Consider the following 25,387-nt stretch of genomic DNA (forward strand, 5'->3'; position numbering starts at 1 on the left):
AGTGATTTATTTTCGCTTGTTTATTGTAAATAATCAAGTATAAAATTTTCTGTTACTAATAAGCACCCAAAGAACTAGAAATGAAATATTTTTCCAGCATTAAATCGTACATTCTAAATTATGAGATCGTTGTTGTTTCAAGTTTAAAAAAAATGCTTGTTTCCGGTGTGAAGGCAGTTCAAGAAACATAAGAAAGTGTACAATTTTCATTTATTTTCTGTCGTCATATTTAGACACGGAAACGTGTTGCGTTTGATGAAATCTCATTTATTTTATGTTCGTCTGTAGTCGATTGTGATCCTTGCTATATTACGCGTTCCAAGTGCACGCCGAGGGTGGAATAGCGAGGTGCTTCGTCATAGACAGTGGAAGGTAGCTAGCGACGTAATATCGAATATCTTAGTCCATATTTACGTATAGTATAGTATAGTACAGTAGGTATCGCGGACCGTGGTCACCACGTTTTCGCCAGCTGGTGCGTACATTACTGCAGTAGAGATTGGTTAGGATAGTTGGAAATGTTGCGTTGGGATAGTGTGTGTGTATTTTTAGCTGATTGTGGTGTTACTGATTGCGGCAGGTAGTGCGCCCGGCGTGTGCGAGGCAGTTCATCTGAAGCCAGCTTCCTGGAAGCCAGTATCAACAATTGATCCCGTTCGTCAGCTCTCGTCCATTGGGGCGTTACCGTTTTATATGACTTTAGCAAGATATAAAGGTGAGTGATATTCCTTTTCTTACTTATTATAACCCGCAAGTGACCCGCGTGGACGTAGCAATAAATCTATAATTTACACTTTCGCAAATAACCAAAATTGCCACAATCTATCCTTATGTTTGGCATCTAAATATCAATAATCTTCAAAACATTAAGTTTTACTATAGGGCTGGTGCTCTACGTGCCGTTTTATTTTTTTATAACCATTCCAAAATAGTAATTTGAGTAGTTTGACAAAATGTCATTAAAACCTGTTCAAGAAATAGGAACAATTCTATTGCAATACTATTCTTGCAAGATTTAATGGCAGCTAAAGATTTATAGCTTCTGTGGAGTTATAGAAATTGTAAGATTAATAAAATTCTTATTGGAGCTTGGAAATTGCAAAGCAGTTCCAATGCTAGTGTTATACAAACAAATAAATAAGACATTTATCTTCTACAACATTATAGGCAATTAAGTCATTATGAATTGATACCAAAAAAATAATATCTAATTACATTTTTGAATTGTAACTTGTAAGCCATCATTATCCGTACAATCAAGCCACATTCTACAATGTTATCTTATACACACATTTATAATGGATTGATTGTAAAAATGTTAACTCGAAATTATTGATCTAACCATGACTTGCAATATTTCAAACTTGGAATCAATATTTCATTTTTATTATATTGCCACCGCTGGAGTCTGACACTGCCTCTTACCTTACCCAAAGCGGAAGAAGTCATTGAATGATGTGCCCCCTTAAAATAATCTGCTGATGGCAACCACAATAACATCAATGTATAATCTATAAAATAACAATATAACTCCCAGTTTATTTCATAATACGGTATTATAACTTTCCCAACCTAGTTCACCAGATATAAATCCATATAATGAGAGAATTAATTAGGAATATGGAGCAAAGCTGTTTGTAATAGACTAAACATGTTGCATATTGTATTAGGTATGTAATATCAATTGAATTTGAAGACAAGGGTATTTAGATAAAACTTTATGAACCATTTTTTTAAAAACAATGAAATAGTCTTTGATTTTCTGTGCCACCTCAATTTTGGTTAGGTCATACCCCTAAAACCTTCTCCTAAATCTGAAATATACTATGCTGAAACCCGCATCAAAATTGGCTCAGCCAAATGTGAGATAATCACACCCAAACTTACATACAGGTCAAACTGAGAACCTCCTAATTTTTGAACTGATTAAAAAGTAACTCGAGCACTAAAACATACCAAAAATTGTTATTTTTGATTTATATGTAGGCAAAGTGGCAATATGATAATGAATATTAATTATTATCAGTGTGCTTATCAATAAGTTAATTAACTTGGCCAGTAGTATACGCTACAAATAACACACTGAGTGAAATCACAGATTGCTATTGTTATTGTTACATTCAACTTGTGGGTGTATCACAGTTTTTATTTGTCTGCCTAGACCTGTACTATATTTATAATATTGTGTTCATAATATAGTTTAAAACTAATAGATATAATATACATTCTCTTTCAAGTTGAGTACTATGAAAATGCTTGACTCTTGTAAAGTAATACATATACATATCAATTTTAACCTGATCAGGATGCCTTAGGAAGCCTATTGAAATTAAATCTGTTAGAAAATCTTGAACCTTTTGTCTCAAGTGGTTGAATTCATAAAATAACCACAACAAATGAAAATGAGAACAATCTCTCTTTCTTCCTTCACAAAAACACGCACAGAATTTCTATAACTTTACACTGGTAAGATAAGCCTGCCATCAGAATGCATCTGTTGCAATATCCTCCCTACTGTTTCTTATCAATTACGAACATAGCTCCTTGGACGTGACTCGAAAACGTGGGCAAGTGATGTGTACCCATATACTTTCTAAAATTCTGTCTGCCTACTGTCTATGTCTCGTGAATATCGATCGGCACTGCTTCCAGCGATGCACGTCAGTTGCAACGATGACACCTTTATCAATACCAGCTATTTTAATTGCCACATTATCGCCTTGTCATTACAATTTTGAAAACTGACAGAAGACAGTTTTGTTATCAGTATAATTACTGGTGTATTAATGAGAGCGACAGTAGTTATGCCTTCTAAATACGCCTTCCAGATTATAAAGAACGTTTAGTTTATTCAGTGTCCTAAGAAATATCTACAGATGTTTTTACTTTTTTCCGTCCAGTGATCACCTATGTCATCCCCTCAAGCTATGTTTACCTACAAGCAACCGCTTCGGCGAACCGCCTCATAAAAATAAAACAATAAATACTATCGTGTCACTCCTTGTGCCATGCATGATATAAGCGTGCCCTGTCGTTTTCCTGTTTATACTCTCATGGTCTTTCGATAAACTTTGACTTGATCGTATAGCAGATACGATCAAGTTCGTTCCGCTTCTAAACCAAAAGTATAAAACCTTTCCGATGTAATGTCGGATTCGACTGTAATTTATTTATTCTCCATTTAATTGTGGCTAAGAGTAAAGCTCTTAGAAAAAGAAATGATTTCATTCAATATTACTGTCTATAAAATTCATACTTTTTTACTGAAGATATTCCAATCGCGTCCCGCGATTCCGTCCCGATTACGCGTTTTATTTGACAAAATACCTATTCCACGTCATAATAGCGTAGGCTCTGAATACGCAATTCTGATGTAAATTCTACGAGGTAGCGTGATTTTCATGCAAATGCTTGAGATTGAGTGAGATCCAATAACTAAGTACACATGTGTACTTCGCGCGACAGGACCTTTTAGATATGCAAATTGTTACAGCGTTCTGGATCTAGACAGACTATCATTCAATGTGCAGAAGTGTAATGATTTATTCAATTCTATCGCGCGTTCTAAAAATAAATGCGTCTAAATCTTCGCTACTACAATGCGAAAAATCGACGACGGAAACCTATAAACATAGATTAGGCAGGCACAAAACTAAATGGAGTGCGCACTAAAACTAACTCATGTAGAACGCACTAAAGATTTATTGAGTAGAGTTTAAAAGTCCAATCTAAGCGTAGGTGCCGGGCTCCACGTGCCAGCTCGGCCGCTGCAACCCCACCCACCCCTGACATCTCGCACCCGATCGATACACATTTTGCACAGAATTATATTGGGTTACACATACCATTACGGTTCGCGAGTACCTCATCTACTGGAAACTCAATATACGTCCTATAATAGACTGCGTGGGCTTTCAGTCCTCATGCTTGATTGGAAAATATGATAGCGTATCCGACGGCTCATAATAAATATTCATTATGAAGTATCCGCCTGAAATTCTTTGGTGCTCGAGGTAAGATGACTTACCTTTCGGCCCTTAACCTTTTGTACAAAACGTTTTTAGATTGATTTTCGAAGCAACAAAGGAGGTCGTCGGGAAATTAGGGAGATTCGTGAAAATATGAAACGTTCAGGTTGTATTCTGACAATTTCAATATCCTCGGAAACACGACGAAAATATGAAAAGTTAGTTGGATGCAGATGTGCGTTCCCGTCGCATTTGATTTCCCGCATGGCTGGCTTTTCACTCTACGTTATTGAGAACGCGGACGTCTGCATCTGCACCGCTAGATGAGTCTAGTCTAGCTGAAAATGTAAAAGTAATTCAATGAAATTGATTTCAACAGACATTTATGTAGATAAATCTGAAGAAATCTTATTTCTTTTCAGCATTCTGATAAGCTTGCTTCAGGAGAATTACTTATTGGAACCTGATAGTTTCGCAAATTTCCGTAACCAGATTCTTTCTCTTAGATAAATCGATAACGCCAATCGAGCATTTTACCGCAATCCAAGCCTTATCTTGTCATCCTAGGTATTTGCCAGTGTATGGCTTCATACACGTCAGCCTGCCTTGTTTCGTGGCTGCCTAGTGCCTAGTACAACTGTATGGTACTTAAAACTACAAATTAATTAAAAGTTGTTTTATAAGAGCGCCACGAGTCACGACTGCATCCAATTGCAGTAACGATCGAGCCTAGTTTCGTCGTTATCGCTGTTTTCAATTACTACTGCACTGTTCTTCACATTTTTGTGCATGCGAGAAAGTTTGTTTTATGTATACTGCATACGTGCTTTCTTTTTAATTCTCTCAGCAGATGTTTTTGCGTCTGAATCGCGTGATATTCTGTTGATTCTTAATTGGTTTAAAGCTCTTGTATGATCTACTTAGCCATGTCTCCGTTGTCTTATCTCATGCCAACGCTTCCAAGACGTTCGCCCCAAGACAAACTGACAAACATGAGCGTTGTAAGCATATCCATTCATCATTTCACTGTATACGCTAATGAGCGACGGCTCATGAATAGGGAAGCCGTTGACAAGGTCCGAATTCATACGAATACGATACGACAAGGTCGACCACACATCGCGAACCCCTCGTATTTACCTTACCTTGCTAGGCCTCTAAATTCGCACGAGAAAAACATTCGCTGTTTTTTTTTAACGATCGTATGACGTGGTCTGTATGAAAAGGATTTTAATATAATATACATAGTTATACTGGTGTTACTAATACTCCTTAGTCATGCTGCGTTATAGTAACTATTCCTACTACGGAGAAATGTAGGAGGCTAAACATTTAAAGCCAAAAAAATTGGAGCTACCTCACGTATATGATCATTTATTTTGCAGTCGTGATATGGTTATCCTTTTTGACGAGAAAAACAACGCACGTGTTTCTTTATTTACGAAACATCCACAAAAACAAATCTGTTTTTTCTTAATTCATGAAATAAGAAAGCAGTACAAATGTTTACAACATTTTTTTGTTGCTTGAATCGTGGCTGAGTCAAGGCACGATTTTTTGAACACGTAATGAATGTGTAAGAGAATAGCATTTTTTCTTCACACTAATGGACATGTTTCTAAGGTTTAGGCGTAACTTATTCTTACGCAAAGTGGCTGAAGTTTTTATAATCATCTAAAGCTATTGTACTTTATATTGATCATTTGATTGATCTTCACACCACCTGAGAGAAAGAATAATGTGATTCAACAGCAAAGCAATCTTCCAAGCTTAGAAAAAATTACGATGTTACCCAATTTTCAAAGTTGTGGTTTATCTCATTAGTGTGGTTATGACTACAGCTTTCAATAAATTATAAACAAAACCGTGACGTAATAGTGACGTGTTATTTAAAAGTAATTTTTGCGTAATATGTGACAGATTGCCGGCCCATCATCTGTACATGGCCATACTAACACGTTGCCCTCAATCTTACGGCTACATTCACATTTTAATATTCTACACGAAGCGTACTTAACCAAAAATAGTTCTTTTCGTTGAATGTTTTGGACAGACATGCTAATGCACCGTGTGTTTACATGTAAACTTTTTGCTCAGTAAATACGTAAGTAGTGTTTTCTTGGAATGTCGCAATATGCTTGCATAGTAAGCAAATTATTGCATAAGTGGAAGCAAGTTACTAAGTAATCATTTGGCACCGCCTTTAATTTCTAGATTGTTACTTGTATTTGTAACACTCGAATGCTTTATCTAATTTTTTCGCCTACATTTCACATAGGCGTGCATCAGAAACGCTAAATAAATTAGGCCAGGAGTCTTCGACCCATTTGCAATAGCATCGGGATATGTTTACACGATCGTTTTGTTCACATTAGAATTTGACGCACGTCCCACTAAACATATAGATCGTCATAATCGTGAGTGAAATACATACGAGTACACTTTCCTTTTAATGGCACTAGTCTAGCGGATCCCTTAGCGAATGTTACGAGTGTTGCCGAAACGTGGTTATGTCACGCGGGGTCAACGCCCGCCTTTCACGTTTATTACGCGATGTTGGCTCTCGGTCTAGCGGGTACGACTGCACTGTTCTAAGAGCTTTTTGTGCGAAAAGTATGACCTTCTAATGAGGAAATGAATTCAATAATTACTGAATTCTTTTACATGTGTCCTGAATCAGGTAGTATCTAACTATGTTATGCTTATTTATGAGCTAATGAGCTAACGTCTTAGACCAGTTTATGTTATGGCTGGCTTTAAAATCATAACATAAATGCAAGCCAACGGGGAACGTGCTGAAATTGCAGTGCAATCAGCAATGTCTCTGAAGTGGTCCTTTTCACTCGAGCTTTTCTCTGATGGTTTTCACAGCTGTTCCAATCCTTTTGTCAGCACGCTAACGATTTGTTCACAAAGGATCGGAAAATTGATATAGATTCGCCTATAATTCTCCTAACACAGATGTATACGATATAATACTTTATTTCTAGTTAATTTGATCCAAATTATCTTATAGGCCAGTTACTATTCTTCTCTCTTTGCACGAATAATTTCAATTCGCATCTCGTTAGAGAAGTAATGACGTCACAACAAAAATAGCTTTAGCCCCGTGACTGATGGAAAGGTTGAGTCATTCCTAAACCGATATCGTTTGATTCGTTCTAGAAATCTAGATTAAAACCAGTTGCAGTCGATTTTATTATAAAAATAGGCACCAACATGGCGAAACTGACGGCTGACTCAAAGGCTGATAGTATACATCTTGATTCTTGGGGTCTAATCGGTTAATTAGAAGGAATTGAAAGGTTCTGGAGATAACTTCTACACTTCTATACTATAATATTTAAAGCTGAAGCTGAAGAGTTTGTTTGAATGCGCTAATCTCCGGACAACTGGTGCGATTTGGATAGTTATTTTTGTGTTGGATAGTGCATTTATCTAGGAAAGTTATAGGCTATAACATCATGCTATGACCAATAGAGGCCGAAAAGAGCGGGTGAAACTGCGTAAGAGTAGCCAGTACCTGATAGTAATAATGTTGCTTATCTTGATCGTTGCTGTTTGAATTGAATACATTGTTTCATCACGTTCATTCATGTAAGTGTAACCCGGAGCCCTTGGCACGGATGATTGACAGTGCTTGAATGCGACGGAAGTGACCTTCCCTCTTCATGTTACAAGGAGCTCGTTACACACATACTATTCTAATAAGGATACAAATATTTTATAATTATATCACTTATTTACTAGAAAAGATCTTAGTTAACTAGAGAATACTCTTTCATGGAAAAATGGTAGATTTTCTTAACATCGATCGATTGTAATACCGTAATGTCGAGTCCTATTAACCATTTGTTTGTAGTAGCAATTGATTCGATGGTAAACAATAGTGGCGCGCCCGTTTCCACTGATACAGATTATTTATCTGCATTCAATCACTACTACAGCTCTTGCATTCAAGGTTTTGATGTATCATTATTATCTACGGTTTTTATTGAATTATAAATGATTAATCATTTACATTGGATACTAATCATTTTCTGTCATTAATTGAGTAAGTCTCAGGAAATTATGAGTATAAATATGCGTTTAACGCAGTCTTCACAAATTTCCGATGATTCCCGAAATGATTTTGTCGTATCGCATACAGGAGTGTTGTATTTCTCTGACATATACATCATATGTTATCGCCGGGTGCTGGGTGGTTGTGTACTCGCGTCTGAATAGTTTACGCGCAGGCATGCCACCGCAAACATCCTCGCGTCCTATGGTAAACAATGCCAGTGCGTGCTGAATCACTGATGGACGCCAACGTCATGTAATTATGACTGATGACTAAAATTTCAATAGGTGCCGTCGAATGGAAAATGCCTATTATATCTTTCTGGTATACCGGCCCTAGCTAATCACAATTTCCTGAATGTCTCCTACCGTCATAACCTCGATATGTAATGAACCTTTTAATTTGTTCAGAATGAATGCTTAGTGGTCTATTCAATTAATGTGACAACACAATTACAAATGCGCACAAAACCTGAGGTCGTTTCACATAGTTCGTTGGCCCAAGATCTTGCAACCCGAGTGCGCAGCCGACGGTCGCTGCATTGGTAATGCGGCTTATCGATCAATCGGCTAGATGCAATCGTTGACACAACTCAGCTCCTTTGAATGATGTGGGAATATTGTCGTCACTTGTTTAACTTCATCCTATAACTTACGACAAAAATATAGTCTGCGGCGAAACCTGGGATAATTTTGTCTCCCAATTTAATAAAACTAGTTAACCGAAATTTCAATTTAGTCTTTGTCAGACGCCCTTCAAAGGTCACAAAAGAAAAACGTGCCTACACAAACTGTAGAAAGATTTCACAAAATGTAATTGTAGCTGTCAACAAAGGGACTCACAATTTTTGTTCTTCCTTTGTACCGTCCAGACTTCACGGTCTAAATAATTGCGACGAGTATTGTCTTTAGTTACTAACAAAACTTCGGTGTTACATGTTCCCGAAATTGTCCACGTGGAAATTATACGAATATTTCATGAGAGTAAGTTTTAGCAAGCGAATTCATAAAGATTTTTGTAAGAAACATTGACAATACGTATATTTATAGTCGGTCATATCGCATTGCAAATGTAACCAGTGTGAATAGCAGTAACCGCGGAAAATTGTCAAGTGCCAGTTGCCCAGCAACAATCTAACTCTGCTCTTTTATCTAATCTAGACAGTCTCTACACACTGGTGTTCTTGGTTATAACACACACACTGCTTACGTAATGTCTGCAAAACATTTGGGTAAGCGGTGACGCTCGGCGCACCGACTAAAGCGTAGGCGTTACATTAGGCCTTATCTACGTCACAGTAGGCTCTGCTGACAGGCGTGATAACAGGACCAGTTTAGCCACGGCTCACTTACGATTTATTACATATGAGCAACCGAGCGTGCTTCAAAATTATGCGAAAGTTCGCTTTGAGTGTCGTGAATGTTTTATGAGGAACACAAAATGTTATCACATCTGCAAGCGAGACATTTGACAGTCACTCTGCTATAAATAAGAATAAAAGTACCCTCTACCCATGACCTCATTATTACAAAATGTAATCCACTTCCTTCTTGTATTCTAATGATCTTCATTTCTCTCCTAGCCTATCAGATTGCTTCTCATTAAAATAAGGATTTATTTATGCAAAAATATAGCTGAACCATTTCAATTTGTGGGCAAGAAGAGAGAAACAAGTTGATGATCTTTTACTTATTTTTCTTAGAAAACAATGTGGATGAAACATTATTCTCCTCCTACACAAATCTATCCACGGTCCTAGTAAGATCATTATAGTTAAATGGTAGTACTCAATAGTGTTAGCAATCACTAGTCAATGGTACCGCAAACTGATGTATGTCATAATAAGCAGGAATAAATGAGCCTTTAAAATGCTACAGAAAATTATAGTACATAGCTATTATATTACAAGGTTGTGGTAAACTAATTTAGAACTGAAACGACACGCCACATGCTGCGTTATTTAGTAGCTTACATTTTGGGAACACAACTAAACGTTGAGGATACGAGCAAAAAGTTTTCTTTGGCCTCTGGGTCGATTAGGGACCTAAAACGCTTATGTACAGTGAAATATTAATATGACGTTTCCAACTTTCCCCGACTAAAAGCCTTCGAAACAATTTTCACGAGCTCTCGACTGTGCCGCGTTGCCACTCGATATTTCTGCCGAAGTCCATTGACCCGGTTTCAGGATAATTTCTGCGTTACATTTCTAACTTATTTTTCCTTTGTTACATAGCCTGTCAAGATGGCTTTAGCTGCCTTTTTTATTTTTATGTTATTGAATTATTCGTATCACTTGTTATTTGTTCGTTTGGTTTGTTGGTCGGAAACCCTCCGACCGATTGCGTGATATTTACAGCCACGTGGTCGAATGAAGTAAGTTTAGCTTCTGAACAAAGTTTTTACTGTCTGACTTTCGCGAGTTCAGTGCAGGCTTCATTTTTATTTGACTTCTTTTTAAAGTGGATATAAATAAAACTATTGTAATGGCGACATAAAATCTTATAATGCAAAGTTGGTAATAAATGAGGTTTTCCACCGACTAGACTGCTATAAACGGTTCTAATGGGATTACATGAAATTTTATTATGGATGCAATTTTTTTAAACTACTTTAGACTAGAAACTGGTGTCGGCTGGGCTCATAATCGATAGGGAGGCGCAGCGCATGCGTTTGGTTCCCCCTCCGCACTGACCCGCTCGAGCCCCGGGCCTAGCGTCCTGCGAAGCCTTCAGGCATAAATAAACAGCTACAGAAGGTCCACACCACACGCACAGACACACACCTCACAAATATCACCTTTGAAATATACTATTAGGACCTTGTGACCATGTTCCGAGCTGAACTTCTGTCACTTTTCATATGGTGTACGATATCTGGAGAAAAGCAATGATAGAAAGCAAATGTTGTTTATAGCGGCGCGGCGATCACTTTGAATTAATAATGAAACACTTGTTCAAATATTTTGAACAACTGTTCTTTGAGTCCTTTTGATGAATGAAATATCACTCCTGTCTTCATAATTTCTAGATGTTTCCGTGCCGTTTGTTAGTTGACTAGGTATCGTTGACACAGTTTAAAAATTAACATGTCAGTCAACTACACGGCCAGTTTGCACCTTACAAATGGATTCAACCTTGATTTAAGTCATGCCACTAACTACGACGGAGTACTATTCTAGTAATAAATACAGTTTTAAAAGATTGGGTCTTTACTTTTCTAATTATACGTTAGTTTGTTTTTCAACCAGTTGTCTTTATTTTTTATAAAATTGTGATCTTGTCAGCGGCTTCTGTTAGTTTTGCCACGTGCTACTCTCGTGAAAGTTTTTCATCGTCTCGGAAAGATTGAAATTGTACGTAAAATGACGTCACAGCACAACTCTCGATGATTCAGGGCTATTCCGGTATGTTGTATGTTACACTCCACTATTTGCCACTCGTAAAATGCTCGACACAATGACATTAGCAGATTCGCAAATATTTTTGTCGCGCACGGAATTTTTGTAGTCTTGGACGTCGTTTTATTAACGCGCTAAATGTATTCAATAAATGATAATGTGGCATTAGAGATTCCAAAGAGAAAGCCCAAGAACGATATTCTTGAACTAAAGTTAAATAAGTCTTACTGTCGTACTCAGATACACCTTAACTATTTTTGCAACAAAGCAACGATTTTGTTCCGAACACAATTAGCTAAGAACTTAGTTGAGTAACCATTAAATGACCGAGTCCTTCATCCCGACCTTCCAGGCGCAGAGAATCGCCTAACACGTACGGTGTAAGTCATCGTGTACTGTGGCGTAGTGCCACAGACATAACAAACCTCAGCACAGACTGAGTGGCACCGGTGCCGCTGTGTACTCAAAATAATTTGATTTGTTTAACAACGCTCTGATAGCGAGGGGCCGATGACTAATTACATTAACTTCTCCCTAAATATCTGCCAGAACCAATGTTAGTATAGCTAATATGTACTGCCAAATATAAAGCTTTTTATCATTTATTTTAAAGGTCTGTATTAGAAATGGCAACATGGTTACTGAAACTAATCGAATATTTTCATCAAATCCGTTTATTGTTGATATTCTATTAGATGCACTATTTGTGTGATCTTCTAAACACACTGTACAGATTTTTTCTAAATCAACTTACTTTGGAACTTCACAAAACATGGGACCTACTTAGGCAGTATGTGTGGTAAATAGGCTTGTGTCATGTGACTTTTGGAAATAAAGAGATAGTGGACACCTCAGTAGGGTCACGGGAGTTCGTGGCAGTAATTTAATTTGTAAGTAATGCGACCGAATTATTGTAATTTATTGAATACAAACACGCATAGTCTAAATTTTGTAAAGCGAGCTAACTAAAGTTTATGTTAGTCTCCCAACATACATGCGTGGTTAATGCACAGTATATTTGTTGTTCCTCGGTTCATTTACTGCAGCGAACACATAAACATGCAGTCTATGCTTATAAACTAGCTAGCGGCGCTAATTTACTGTTTGGCAGTGGCACTGGAGCACGTATTTTCTCAAGCCCGCATGAGTTAGTAGTTTAAATTATTGTACAGCACGGTTACTTATTACTCGATACTGCAAATATCTGACCAAAAATAAATTTTCAAACAGATTCTGCAGTTAGCCCTAATAAACAAAAAGTCAGTGATTCGACCTGACATGAGCCATTGACTTCTATTTATCTCATTTCTCCAAGAGATCGCGTGTTAGTAAAGCTCGGAGCTCCAATCAAAATATCAGCGATCGGCTGGAGAAGGGTGAATCGTATCCCCAGTCACGCTCCTGTGTAGCGTTTACGTTGGTTATCACTACTACTGCTTTCCACCCTTACCCCCTAGCACCCCACTCCCCATCCCTCAGCCCTCCTGGCTGGCTGCGGTCAGCACACCGACACCTCATTTATGCTCCTTCACCGTAACTCGCAAGCTTTATAGACCCATTAGTAGGGTGCAACTGTTTTGTAGCAGTTTCTACGCAATTTCACCTTCTTTGATCACAAGATTCTCCTTCCAATTTTCTGTGTACATTAATACAAACGTCTAAATGTAATGCAATTTCATGTCAAACAAAGCATTGTTCTTATCGTTGTTATGTAACTAATGATTCCGCGCATACAAGGTTACCAAGTTCAATTTAAATTGAATATGTTCAATTTCAATTTAATAGTCCCATTACGTTAAACGGCATGAGATATGATTTTGAGTTCCTCAGTCCTAAAGGTAAATTCTTCACTATTACTAACTGCATTCTAAATTTTACTTTCTATTTTACATGAGGTACATGTTATTTGAATGCTGTAATTGGAACTTTGTAATGGCAGTAACGCCGACTCACAACCGCACAGGGAAATAAATAAACACTCATCGAATCACAAAGGCACCCACAGTAGGGCCGGGCCACAATTCTGCATAGAATGGTGCCTGTCTGTACATATGTGGAACTTTCATATGTCTGCTGCAAGGGGGAGCTAGGAGCTTCGCCGGAAGCAGCCATGCCACTCCATCGACATGTAGCTCGTATCTATGGGTGCCGGAAGTTGCGTACATTGTCTGCAGATTGCAGCCGTACGTAATAGTCGAGGTTCAATACTACGCTGTCTATGATTGCTGACTCATTGATTTGATGCTTTTTAATAAATATGTGGTAGTAGTCAATTGATGTCTTTTTTATTTGACCTTAACATGCTCTATTATTACATTCAAATCTGACCTAATTTTGGGTTTCATGTTACAATGTCATCCATTCACAAACCTAACCCTATAGAAATATAACTTAAATTAATTATATGGGTTAAATGGAAACTTACGATTATTGCAAATTCAGTTTTCAATTTACTATAGCTAACCATGGTCAAGACACGAACATCAATTAATTAAAAACGCAATAAGCGTGGGCCGTCGCGTCATCGTAATGTGCGTTGTAGCTGAAGCCGGCGCGATCGGGTTGCACCCGCGCCGGTATTGCTTACATCGGATCTGCCCGCATTTGATACTCAATGCTCCGGCGCAAGTTACGGAAGGACGGATGTTACACAACATTTTTGTAACTTGAGGGATCAAAAAATGTATGCAATATAAAAATCTAAGAGACTAAGGAATGAGTTTGTGTATTTATTCACTTGTAAGTTTACTAGGTTTTCACTTTTGGCTTAGCTTTAGGTCCAGACTCCACCAAAACGAAATCGTCGCCGCTTTATCAGCTTGCTACTATCTGACTAATATCAGTTGATAGTTATTTTACGTTATAATTCCACTAAACTCTCGTAGTTTTTCATTCGCTATCGCTTATAAATGAAGACCTCCCACCTCTAGACACAGTCTATGAATGTCGGTCACTACTCGGCCATCCAAACAGCATTGTCTCGTGTTTTGAATACCTCGTGTACTATGCTATCCGGCCGCGCTGCCCGCTGTCTGCAGTGTCCGGTCGCGGTGCGAATTCCCTGGTAATGCATACTACTCGCTTCCTGTTATTGTAACGAGACACCCACTGACCAGTGACCAGTAATACCCAGTCATAGGTGTTCATACTCATATCCTACATCACTTTTGAGAAGTAGTTGCATTCTTTTTATGAACTCTTACGGTTCTTATAAACGTGTTTCTTAATCACTTTCTACGATTTGTTTTGTTTCTTTCTTCTTTCTATAAGTTAGCATTTGGCAGCACTGCGTCTTACTTGGGATTCAATTGTGTACCGATATTTATTCTAACTAAACTAGAGGTCATTTTAGTTTGAAATTGGCATATCAACCATTATTGCAGAAAGTTTTGGACATTTGAGAAATAATAGTGTTGTAGTGCGGTGTAAGGCGCGGCACAGTGTTTTAGAAACCCTTGGGGGAGGACATTTTTAGCTAATAGCGTATATCGATGTAGTTAGTCCTAATAACACAAATTGCAAAAGAAACCCCATGTCAATTATTTTTAGTTTTCGAGAAAAAAATACTAAAGTTGCTAATTCGGAGTGTGGTTTAAATAGGATTTTTTTTAATTTTTCTTTTATCTTTAAAATAAAGAGCAAAATTTGATATCCGGATTTTATCACATATATTTATGTGTTATTCAAGCTTTACAACACGAATGAATTGTAACTAGGTACAAAGATATTTGCAAAAAATCCAATTTTAGTTTCTATTTTTTATTTTTTTATTGACATATTTTCCGCACGAAATCTTCATGGTAAATGATAGTTAGCCTTTTGTACTATGTACTTAAATTAAATTAGCCACATAATCCGTGGTATTACAAAATTATATACAATTGAAAAAAAATCTAAGCGCCTTGATTATTACAAATAGCAAAGTCAACAATCAGCACTTTGCTTTTTAAATGATTTAGGGAACAGAGAGTAAAGTTCCCTAAGAAAAGGAGGATCCTCCGACCAGGCGAGGTGATCATGCCTGGCGGGCTTTCTGCCCAACTGTTGTTCGTTGGGATTTTCTATCCGTGTTAATTCGCATGTAAACTTCATATGTGTGATGCAGGATATTTATGACGTCATCCGTTGATTTGCTCGTCGATAGTCTATGTGCGACTTCTGTCATCTGTCACTTGTTTCTTGTCAATGTGTCGCCACATCACTCCCCCCAAGACCGGAGGTCGAACCTGTTGAGACGGCTGTCGATGCTTGAGATGAGCGGTGCCAGAGCCAGTGTAGAATGTCCCTAGTTCCAGTGAGTCGGAACTGTGCCGCTGAATGCCCAGTGAGTCGGGTGCGCGGTGCAGGGTGATACTCCAGTGAGTCGGAGTAGTGAAGCTCGCAGTGTCCCACGGTGAGTCGGGGAATAGATGCTGCGAGGGTAGGGGCGTAGTGGCTGGCGTCTGCGTTGACGGGAGGAAGACGTCCTCAGACCGTGTGCAGAGTGCTGTGCCTAGACGCTGATGAGGCCGTAGGGAAGAACCAGGCTGCATATCTTCGATGTAGCGTGTGGTGGTCCCTGATGAGGCCGAGGATGCTGGTTGGCTGCGACTTGATTACCGCTCAGCGGAGAAGTGATGGGTGAGGGAGATGGCGATAAGGATGACGGTGCTGATCTGCTCCGTGAAGGTTGGTTTCAATCACGTCGGGGTCACCACTTTAGGGAACAGCGAGTAAAGTTCCCTAAGCAAAGGAGGATCCTCCGACCAGGCGAGGTGATCATGCCTGGCGGGCTTTCTGCCCAACTGTTGTTCGTTGGGATTTTCTATCCGTGTTAATTCGCATGTAAACTTCATATGTGTGATGCAGGATATTTATGACGTCATCCGTTGATTTGCTCGTCGATAGTCTATGTGCGACTTCTGTCATCTGTCACTTGTTTCTTGTCAATGTGTCGCCACAATGATACAATAATTTTGTCTAGAGAAGTCGACATTTTAGAAGATGATGCTTAAAATAAATTCTTAGTTAATCTACCATATAGCAAAAGTCATGTCATGATAGTTTGCAATTAAAAATCGTGTGGTGACTATTACTAGGACCTACGTAATTGAAAGAAATACACATTAAAACATGTATATATTAAACATATCTATATGGTAGATTAAATAAGAATTTATTTTAAGCATCATCTTCTAAAATGTCGCCTTCTCTAGATAAAATTATTGTATCATTTAAAAAGCAAAGTGCTGATTGTTGACTTTGCTATTTGTAATAATCAAGGCGCTTAGATTTTTTTTCAATTGTACATAATTTTGTAATACCACGGATTATGTGGCTGATTTAATTTAAGTACATAGTACAAAAGGCTAACTATCATTTACCATGAAGATTTCGTGCGGAAACTATGTCAATAAAAAAATAAAAAATAGAAACTAAAATTGGATTTTTTGCAAATATCTTTGTACCTAGTTACAATTCATTCGTGTTGTAAAGCTTGAATAACACATAAATATATGTGATAAAATCCGGATATCAAATTTTGCTCTTTATTTTAAAGATAAAAGAAAAAATTTAAAAAATCCTATTTAAACCACACCCCGAATTAGCAACTTTAGTATTTTTTTCTCGAAAACTAAAAATAATTGACATGGGGTTTCTTTTGCAATTTGTGTTATTAGGACTAACTACATCGATATACGCTATTAGCTAAAAATGTCCTCCCCAAGGGTTTCTAAAACACTGTGCGCGGCAAGCATGGCGCATTGCGGGCCCGATACGGTGTAATTGGAGGATGGGCGGCTCTTTATACATTATACAGAGCAGTTACAGCAGTGGGCCAAGAAATGAAAACATACTTTTATGACCGCACTCAAACTGCCATTACGGGGAACACTGGTGTAATTTCATTGTAACCAGTGTAGCATCATATTGGACATCAACATGTTTTTAAAGTCAAAATACTAAGGCCAATCCCTTTCTATGCCATTTGTATAGTGGACCTGTACTTATGCCAGAAATGAATATCATGTTAATGACTCCGTGGTCATGTTTCTATTACAAAAACCAAAATAACATCCTGCATTTTAAAGTTAGCAATAAAACGGTGTGGTCTAGTTCTGTCTTTGGCTTTCTGTAGCACAACGGATGACGGAAATCTTGAAGTGATCCGCCCTCTCGAGTGTTGAGTGGCAGTAGACAGCCGTGGGACATTGTTAACGAGTCGAGTATACCGTATACATAGACATAACATCTACATCTATCTGCCAATATAGGCATGAAACATCATAAAGTTCGCTTTTGTTCCATGAAAGTATGCGAAAACATAGCGCATTTACTAGATGGTTTATAGAATACGTGTAATTCTTTAGTTTCCATCACGTTTATTCATGCACAGCTTAAGGCTATAGTTCCTTTCTCTGCTCTGCGGTACTAAGGAGTGTGAAGGTTCTGGCTGTCTCCCGTCTTCGAAACTCTTTAATTAATTGCTTCTAGCATAGACCGAACACACTAGTTTAATTACACGAGTTCCTGCTCTACGAGTCATGAAAGCTGCACTTGGTGGTAATTTAACTTTATTAGAGCTACTTCGTAATTAATTAGTTCATTGTGTGCATTACAAGAGCTAATTTACTGCTTTTTTGTGAAATTAACCTGTGAACCACAGCTCTGCTCTAAATGATAAATGTCATTTAATTTGAGAAAAAAATCAGAAACGGTGTCTACTTTCTTTACTGATTTATCGTAAAAAGTCAAGGGTAAAATTGTGCGCAAATTCAATGTGAATGCTTATCACATTGTAGCAATAAATTGTCCACATCCAAAACCACATTAAACCCACAACATGATGGTAGGAGCGGGTAACCATGTCGAATAGAGTATGATTGGCGAGCGATTGCCGTGACCGCACACAATCGTATTCAATAACATTCTGCGACTGCGTACATTTCTCTCTTACACCGCGCTTTGCCGTGATGTCGGGCAAGTTCAACGCGATACATAACAATCAAAATATAAGTAAAAACTTTGCCTAGTGGCACACGTGTGTGCACGAGGTGAACCTCCCCACCAATCACAATGCACCATTTCAAGGACGTTCTTGTGTTGCACTTGCACGCCGCTGTGTGCGTGTGTGTTTTGAATGCGACGTGTCAACAGTGCAGTAGTAATAGGATCACCTTGTACCTTTAACTTGGCGGACCACGCCGGGGAATGGAGATAGCCCATGATAGTGTGAGTTTATTTATCTCTGTGCTGACGTCATCGCCTCTATATCTATGTAGCTTGAACATTAATTGGAAGTGTTTGCCTACTTAGTGGCATTATTCTTAATGAAACATAATTAAGTGATAAATTGATTCGTTTGCGTAAATTTATGTAGTGGGATGCTGTTATCTACGTATGTAGTAAACGATTGTCTTGAGAAAAATACAATATATCTTTATGAACTTGTATTTGGTTCAACTCTGTGATGATGAAATTACAGTTTTCGCAATTGATGTTGCCCCGAGCTTCACAATGTATTCTATATCCAACCGCGGCGTGCTTAGGGTTCATTAATTCTATTAATAGTAAAGGCTAATAACGTTGTTACCGTTTTACCTTTGTAACCTACAACAATATTATAAAATTAAAATAAATGGTCGTTCCAGTTTTAATTTTGGGGCTTCATCAATAATGTTACGGTTACAAATTCAAAAGAGGGTCAACATTATAATTTAATTTCAAGTCAATTAAATATAATTTCATTTTCTCTATTCTTGTAGTGTTCATTGGACTGTTAAGCTTGCCACATAACTAAATTCGACTGTGTGTTTAGCTGTTATGGCCAAGTTTTCTTCTCGCAAATATGAACGCTTACTAGTTTGACATAAAGTATTTTGTATAAGAAGATTTAGTACTCCGTATTAGTAATAATAAAATTGTAGTAGAGACGAGGCAGCAGGTGTTGTATCGAATATATCGAAATCGTTCCGTGCACGTAATTTTATTCCCATTTCTCTCAGCGTTTCACGGCTCGATTCGCCTATAAATTCGCCTCGCGTATCTTAAACATAAAAGGATTTTATGGCTTTGGGTAACGCAATGATTGTATTTTTTATATGCGTCTCTTATTTGCGTCGCAGGACGTGTACCAGTGCGCGTATACATTTGCCAAGCGTCTGTGTAAATGTACGAGCGTATGAAACTGTTTGAAGCTGCCTGTTACCCTGCGGTATATACAACCCACACACTCCATGTTATGAAGAATTACTGGAGAGTTACGCACTTGGAAACTCATGTAGAACTTGAGACAATTGTCGTTAGGTAAACTAAATACAACTTGAAACTATAATGAAAAGTACATTAGTATTGTTTAGATGCCAATCATAAACTTTTTATTATTGTTGAAAGTGTTATTTATTAGTTGTCGGTAGTCAATCAATATTAACGAGGTTGTAATATTGTATTGCAGAGACATCAGTACAGTGCGAGGAGAGTAGTCGGTGTGTCGCGACCAGGAGACCGGCCCGCAGCCGTCGAGCGTGCATGACGCATACACCTAGATATACTGCCCGCAGGTAACATCACCTACTCATTGGGTAACTTATGCCCCGGGATACAACCGTACGACAACCCCGGCCCGTGCCCTTCTAAACAGTATACAAATAATTCATGCAGGAATAAACGTTTAGCGGAAAGTGGGAATGAACAAGTTTTAAAACTTTTGAAGGCTTCTTAATGAGCGAAGGTATTGTTTTAATTTCTCCGTAGCTGTAGAACCGTAGGCGCTGGTTACAAACTTGGAGGAAGAAGATTGAAATCAATAATGTCTCTCTCAATTTCCTCAATGTTTCTTTGTCAACTCGTTCCTAAGTTTTCCATTTAAACTTTGTAAAATTAAGAAAATATCCTTATCTTGAAATCGGCTTTATACACAAAGTTTTGTCAAACTCGATCGAAATCCGATGAAAGTAAATATTTCACGAAGTTTGGGGCCTGGAGAGGAGTTCAAGGAAATTATTCCTAGAAGACTTTTTAATACAGTTCTCAAAGTTGTATTAGCCCAATTTTAGATATTCTCTTTGAAGTTTATAACAAACTTAGATCCTTTCAAATGTTGAACAATTTTCTTTCTATACCATTTCAGACTACTTACATTTGAAAACAGATCGGAATTTGTAATCATTTGTAACTTGAATGTCACAGTACACGTGCAGGACATGTTCTCTCGTGCCTTATGTTTGTTAACAAAACATGTTCTGTTATTATCTAACAGCCGAGATTTTACTTAACTTTGATTTGTTGAACGCGGAATTTGTCCAAATAAACGTCAATGCTTAGAAATGTATTTGCATAAATAAAAGACAAAAAAATTGGTTATCGACGGAATAGTCCCTTTTTCGTTCTGCCGGACATAGGACTCTCCAACGGTCCGTCACTAAGCTCCACCAAACTAGTTGGTAATGTGTGTTAGCTAGCAGTGTTGCAGTGTTAGTAGCGTATGACGGGCGCTCTGTTTGCAGACCATCAAAATTTTGCAGTAACAGGCACCGGAAGCTGCAGCCGCTGCGGCAGACGTGACTGGCGCGCCGCGCGGGAGCGCCGCCCCGCCGCCCCGCCCCCCGGCCGCATGCCGCCCCGCTGACTCCCGCCACCAGCCCACGCAGCCACTCACACGCCACGCTCACACACACGCCATAGCCGCTTTATTTTAACACGGTTGGTACATACTACTTGCGCCCATCTTCCTTTAAGGTTCTACAGTACTCGAAGCGCAAAAAGCATCGAAACGAGCTCAGCGCCCAAGGAACAAAACAATCGTCATGCACCATGTAACGAGAATAATAAGAGATTTACATTTAATTACATATACATTTAATTCTTGCCCAGATGCTTATCAGTTCCGATGTAGCTCAAAACAAGGTGAGCATCCTCGAACAGTTTCGTGAGCCATATACTGTTTTGTCGATATAAAAAACGTTATCATTGTAAGAGCAGAAATCGTTTTGTGTGATCTTATCACACCACGAAGCTGTATTGATATAGGTATGTTATAATTTGCAGAAGACATCGCGCAGACCATTCTCCCGGAGTAGCACGTGGCTGTAGCCAGCCGTCACCATGGGGTCGGTGAACGTCAACCGGAATGTGGCGGATGCCTTCTACCGGTACAAGATGCCTCGCATCTGTGCCAAGGTCGAGGGCAAGGGCAACGGCATCAAGACCGTCATCGTCAACATGCCTGAAGTGGCTAAGGCACTCGGAAGACCTGCCACTTGTAAGTACACCCATAATGCTTGTTTCTCTTTAACAACTATACCAAATGATATACAACACGTGCTTGTGTCGTTACAGATCCAACAAAGTACTTCGGTTGCGAACTGGGTGCTCAGACTCAGTTCGACTTTAAGAACGAGCGATTCATCGTAAATGGCAGCCACGACTCCGCCAAGCTGCAAGATTTGCTAGACGGGTAAATAATATTGTCCCTTTAAGTGTAAAGTAAGAAGTAGTCTAGTGTTTAGGGTGCAAAAGTAAAATGTAATTATTAAACACAGGTTCATCCGTAAATTCGTGCTGTGCCCTGAGTGTGACAACCCTGAGACGGAGTTGATCGTATCGACGAAGCGTAACACTATCTCGCAAGGGTGCAAGGCCTGTGGATACCATGGCACGCTCGACTTCAACCACAAACTCAACACCTTCATACTCAAGAACCCGCCCGCACTAGACCCCAGCATGCAGGTATACCAGCAGGTACTAACATCACTGCTGGACACGACCTCACCCCTCCTCATCCACACGTGTCCAAGCCCATTAAATTGCATTTAACATTTAATCGGTTTAGGACTCTCCTCGTATCCCATTTTTACCAAACTCATACAATACATGCAGTGAGTAAGTGTCCGATTCGAACTTCCAGGGTTCGTCGCTGACGGAAGGCAACCGCGGCAAGCGGTCCAAGCGCTCGGGACCTGGCGCGGCCAACGGGAACCATGACGGACATGACGATGCCAAGAACGTATGTATACCACTTGTACATCTTATACACGATGAAAACACAGGGAACAATATTAATATTGTGCTGTTTTCCATTACAGCAAGAGAATGAGGCCCCCGTGACTCCTACTACACCCAACCCGAAGACCAGCAAGAAGGAGAAGGAGAAGGAAGCTGCGGATGATGATGACGATGGTTGCTGGACTGTCGACGTTAGTGAGGCTGCCGTACGCGCGCGTATGCAAGGTGATTGCTCGGTCTACTAGACTCGCATAGTTACAACTTATTGTTTTATTTAAGTCTTTCCTGTTTTTAATTGTGTGATGTGATCGTGTTACAGACTTGACTGAGGGCGCTAAGAGCATGACGGTGTCTGAAGACAGCGAGAAGAACGAGAAGCAGCGCATGGATCTATTCTACGCGTATCTAAAGCAGCGAGCCACCTCCGGGGACGTGGACTCGAACCGCGCCATCACTGAGATCTTACACGAGGCTGAACGGTGAGTTATTCCGTATGATTTTTTGTAAAAAACGGGTGCGTATGCAAACAGTACATACTCTATAGATACAAGTACATGCATATTGTGGGTAGTACAATTACATTGTTCGTAGAATAATTAGGAGTAACACGTGGTGCGTGTGTTACAGGCTGGAGGTGAAGTCGAAGGCCCCGCTGGTGATGCTGGAGGTGCTGGTCCGCGCGGGCAGCCTGGCGGGCGACGTGCGGCGCCACCGCGGCCTGCTGCTGCGCTGCACGCGCGCCGACTGCCGCGCGCAGCGCGCCGTGCTGCACGCGCTCACCGCGCTCTGCGCGCACCACGCAGAGCTGCTGCCCAAGGTGCCCGCCATACTCAAGGTACGACACACACCCGCGCACTAACCATATATTCTTGTTTTATATGCACATACGAATAACTAATTTCCTCCATCCACAGCTGCTATATGACGAAGACATCGTGGAAGAGAAGGCCATCCTAGAGTGGGCCGCGAAGCCGTCCCGCAAGTACGCCAGCAAGGAAGTCATCGCCGACGTCAGGCGCCGCGCCGCGCCATTCCTGGAGTGGCTGCAACAGGCTGAAGAAGACTCCAGCGATGGAGACGACTCCGAGCATGACATCGAGGTTCGTACACATTTCATAATCCAGACAAAATACTGTATACCTAAAATTACAACGACAAAATTATTAAATCAACTAACTTTAACTCAATTCCAGATCGAATACGACGACCGTGCGAAGGCAACCCCCATCAAGGCGGTGTCGGCCGCGCCCGCCAAGCCCGCCAAGCCCCAGGACGACGATGACGTCGACGTCGACATCGACGCCATCTAGATGTCACGTAACATCACGTCACCCACGTCGCGTCACGTCACGTTACATCACGTCACGCGCCCCATGCTCGAGCTTGGTTCGCGACTCGAAGATATCATTCCTCACGCGCTACATCTATGTCTTCACCGTAAACTCATTTTATAATTCAAGCGCATCACTCAAATGTTTCTCTCGTTCTGCCCCATTACGGTACGACGCGGGCGTCTGCTTACTATTTTACTGACTAGATGAATACAAAACTCGAAACTTCTCATCTTTAGATTCTTATTTATTTTTACTATTCGGGTGACTATGGATTGGAACATGTAGTTATCAGAGTTACACTGCATTTATAGGTGACACTGCCTATCTTATTATATTAGCCAATAACGATCTCAAAATTATCTCCAATAAATCTGGCTTCTTTCCATAGACATAGATATCGTCGTCGTGTTGCGAATCGTAGACTCGGGACCCGGTAACTAATGGCAGACCTTTATCATGTAGTTCACCCTATCTAAAGTACCTTTCCAAAGTAATTAGTATAGGTATAGATGATCTTTGTCCCGGACGGGAGGTGTAAAGATTATTTACGCCACTAGATGTAATCCAAATTATTTCGAAAGAATAGAGCAATTTCCTTCATTTAGTATTTACCACCATTGCGTACTGAGCTGCAGTACTAGTCTGCGTGAATATTTTTATCTAATGTGTGGACATCTCGATGGATAACGTTAAGCAAATCATATCTAACTCAATTAAGACTATTTATAGATTACCTAGAGTAAGGACAGCTCGACATTAAATTTTACAGATGTATTAAGCAATATCTCGTGAGATATCAATGAGGAGATTTGGTCGTAAATACTAAAAGAACGATGCTTCTACCATTACTATATTCAAAGCTTGAGAACTAGGGTGACTGTTTATAGGAAACTATTTTTTTTTCTTATTTCCAATACTATGTTCCTATATATAGATTTTTTATTATTGTTTTTAATCAATTTTCCGATATATATTTTGGGACACTGTTTTATATACATTGGTGTAACACCACGTGGTTTTAAACATGAGGAGATAAAGAGAGAAGGAAAGATTGATGTCGCTACTGCCCGCGGTGTCTGTAGCCGGTCGTAGCGCTAGCAATGTAAGTATCGCTCCTCTCGACCCACGGAATGTCACAAACTGAGCGATGTGTAGTAAAACTATCAACACGGATGCCACCACGTAATAGCAATGATTGATTATGATTTAGTATTACAATATTATAAAGTGTGCGCAGGCGTGGCCGGAGTGACCGTGGTCGCTCGGCTCTGCGTGTGTATATGTATGTAAGTTAGGTTAGTTTGTCATGAGGCCCTGCAGGCGTGCACTCCATGTAATATAAGTACTGTATGGTACTGGATACTATACGATGTAATGTATCGGCGCCAGCACCCGCTCCCATTCACCGCCGCTGCGACAGACGGGCAATGTTTCCTCTTACTATTAACTATTATTAAAATAGAATATTTTGAAATTGCCATCTGACAATTTTATTAGATTGTTTTGTATTCAATACATTTTGGATTCTGACTTGATGTGTTTTATTTATCACGAATATACCCCTTATTTACAATACTAAAGACACAAGGAGAAAAGTTAAATGAAATGCAGGAATTCTTGAAATTACACTGAACATTTT

General features: G+C 39.4%; 1 protein-coding gene across 11 annotated transcripts; it reads left to right on the plus strand.

Moving 5' to 3' along the window:
- Positions 1 to 6: 6 nt before the first annotated feature.
- On the plus strand, positions 7 to 25,278 carry LOC118267830 (eukaryotic translation initiation factor 5). 11 transcript variants are annotated; one of them, XM_050694290.1, is made up of 14 exons: positions 9 to 475; positions 581 to 715; positions 19,537 to 19,717; positions 19,866 to 19,971; positions 20,917 to 21,112; positions 21,458 to 21,671; positions 21,749 to 21,866; positions 21,952 to 22,150; positions 22,317 to 22,415; positions 22,495 to 22,639; positions 22,734 to 22,893; positions 23,042 to 23,249; positions 23,329 to 23,514; positions 23,608 to 25,278. In XM_050694290.1, the coding sequence occupies exons 6-14, from the start codon at positions 21,515 to 21,517 to the stop codon at positions 23,722 to 23,724; spliced, it is 1,389 nt and encodes a 462-aa protein (XP_050550247.1). In that variant the 5' UTR covers positions 9 to 475; positions 581 to 715; positions 19,537 to 19,717; positions 19,866 to 19,971; positions 20,917 to 21,112; positions 21,458 to 21,514; the 3' UTR covers positions 23,725 to 25,278. The 11 variants fall into 11 exon arrangements, with proteins under 11 accessions (XP_050550251.1, XP_050550247.1, XP_050550245.1 ...); XM_050694288.1 differs by having other exon boundaries at positions 9 to 372; XM_050694289.1 differs by having other exon boundaries at positions 9 to 372; positions 20,935 to 21,112.
- Positions 25,279 to 25,387: the final 109 nt, after the last annotated feature.

Source organism: Spodoptera frugiperda, chromosome 6 (assembly GCF_023101765.2).
Source record: "Spodoptera frugiperda isolate SF20-4 chromosome 6, AGI-APGP_CSIRO_Sfru_2.0, whole genome shotgun sequence".
NCBI classification, from domain to species: domain Eukaryota; kingdom Metazoa; phylum Arthropoda; class Insecta; order Lepidoptera; family Noctuidae; genus Spodoptera; species Spodoptera frugiperda.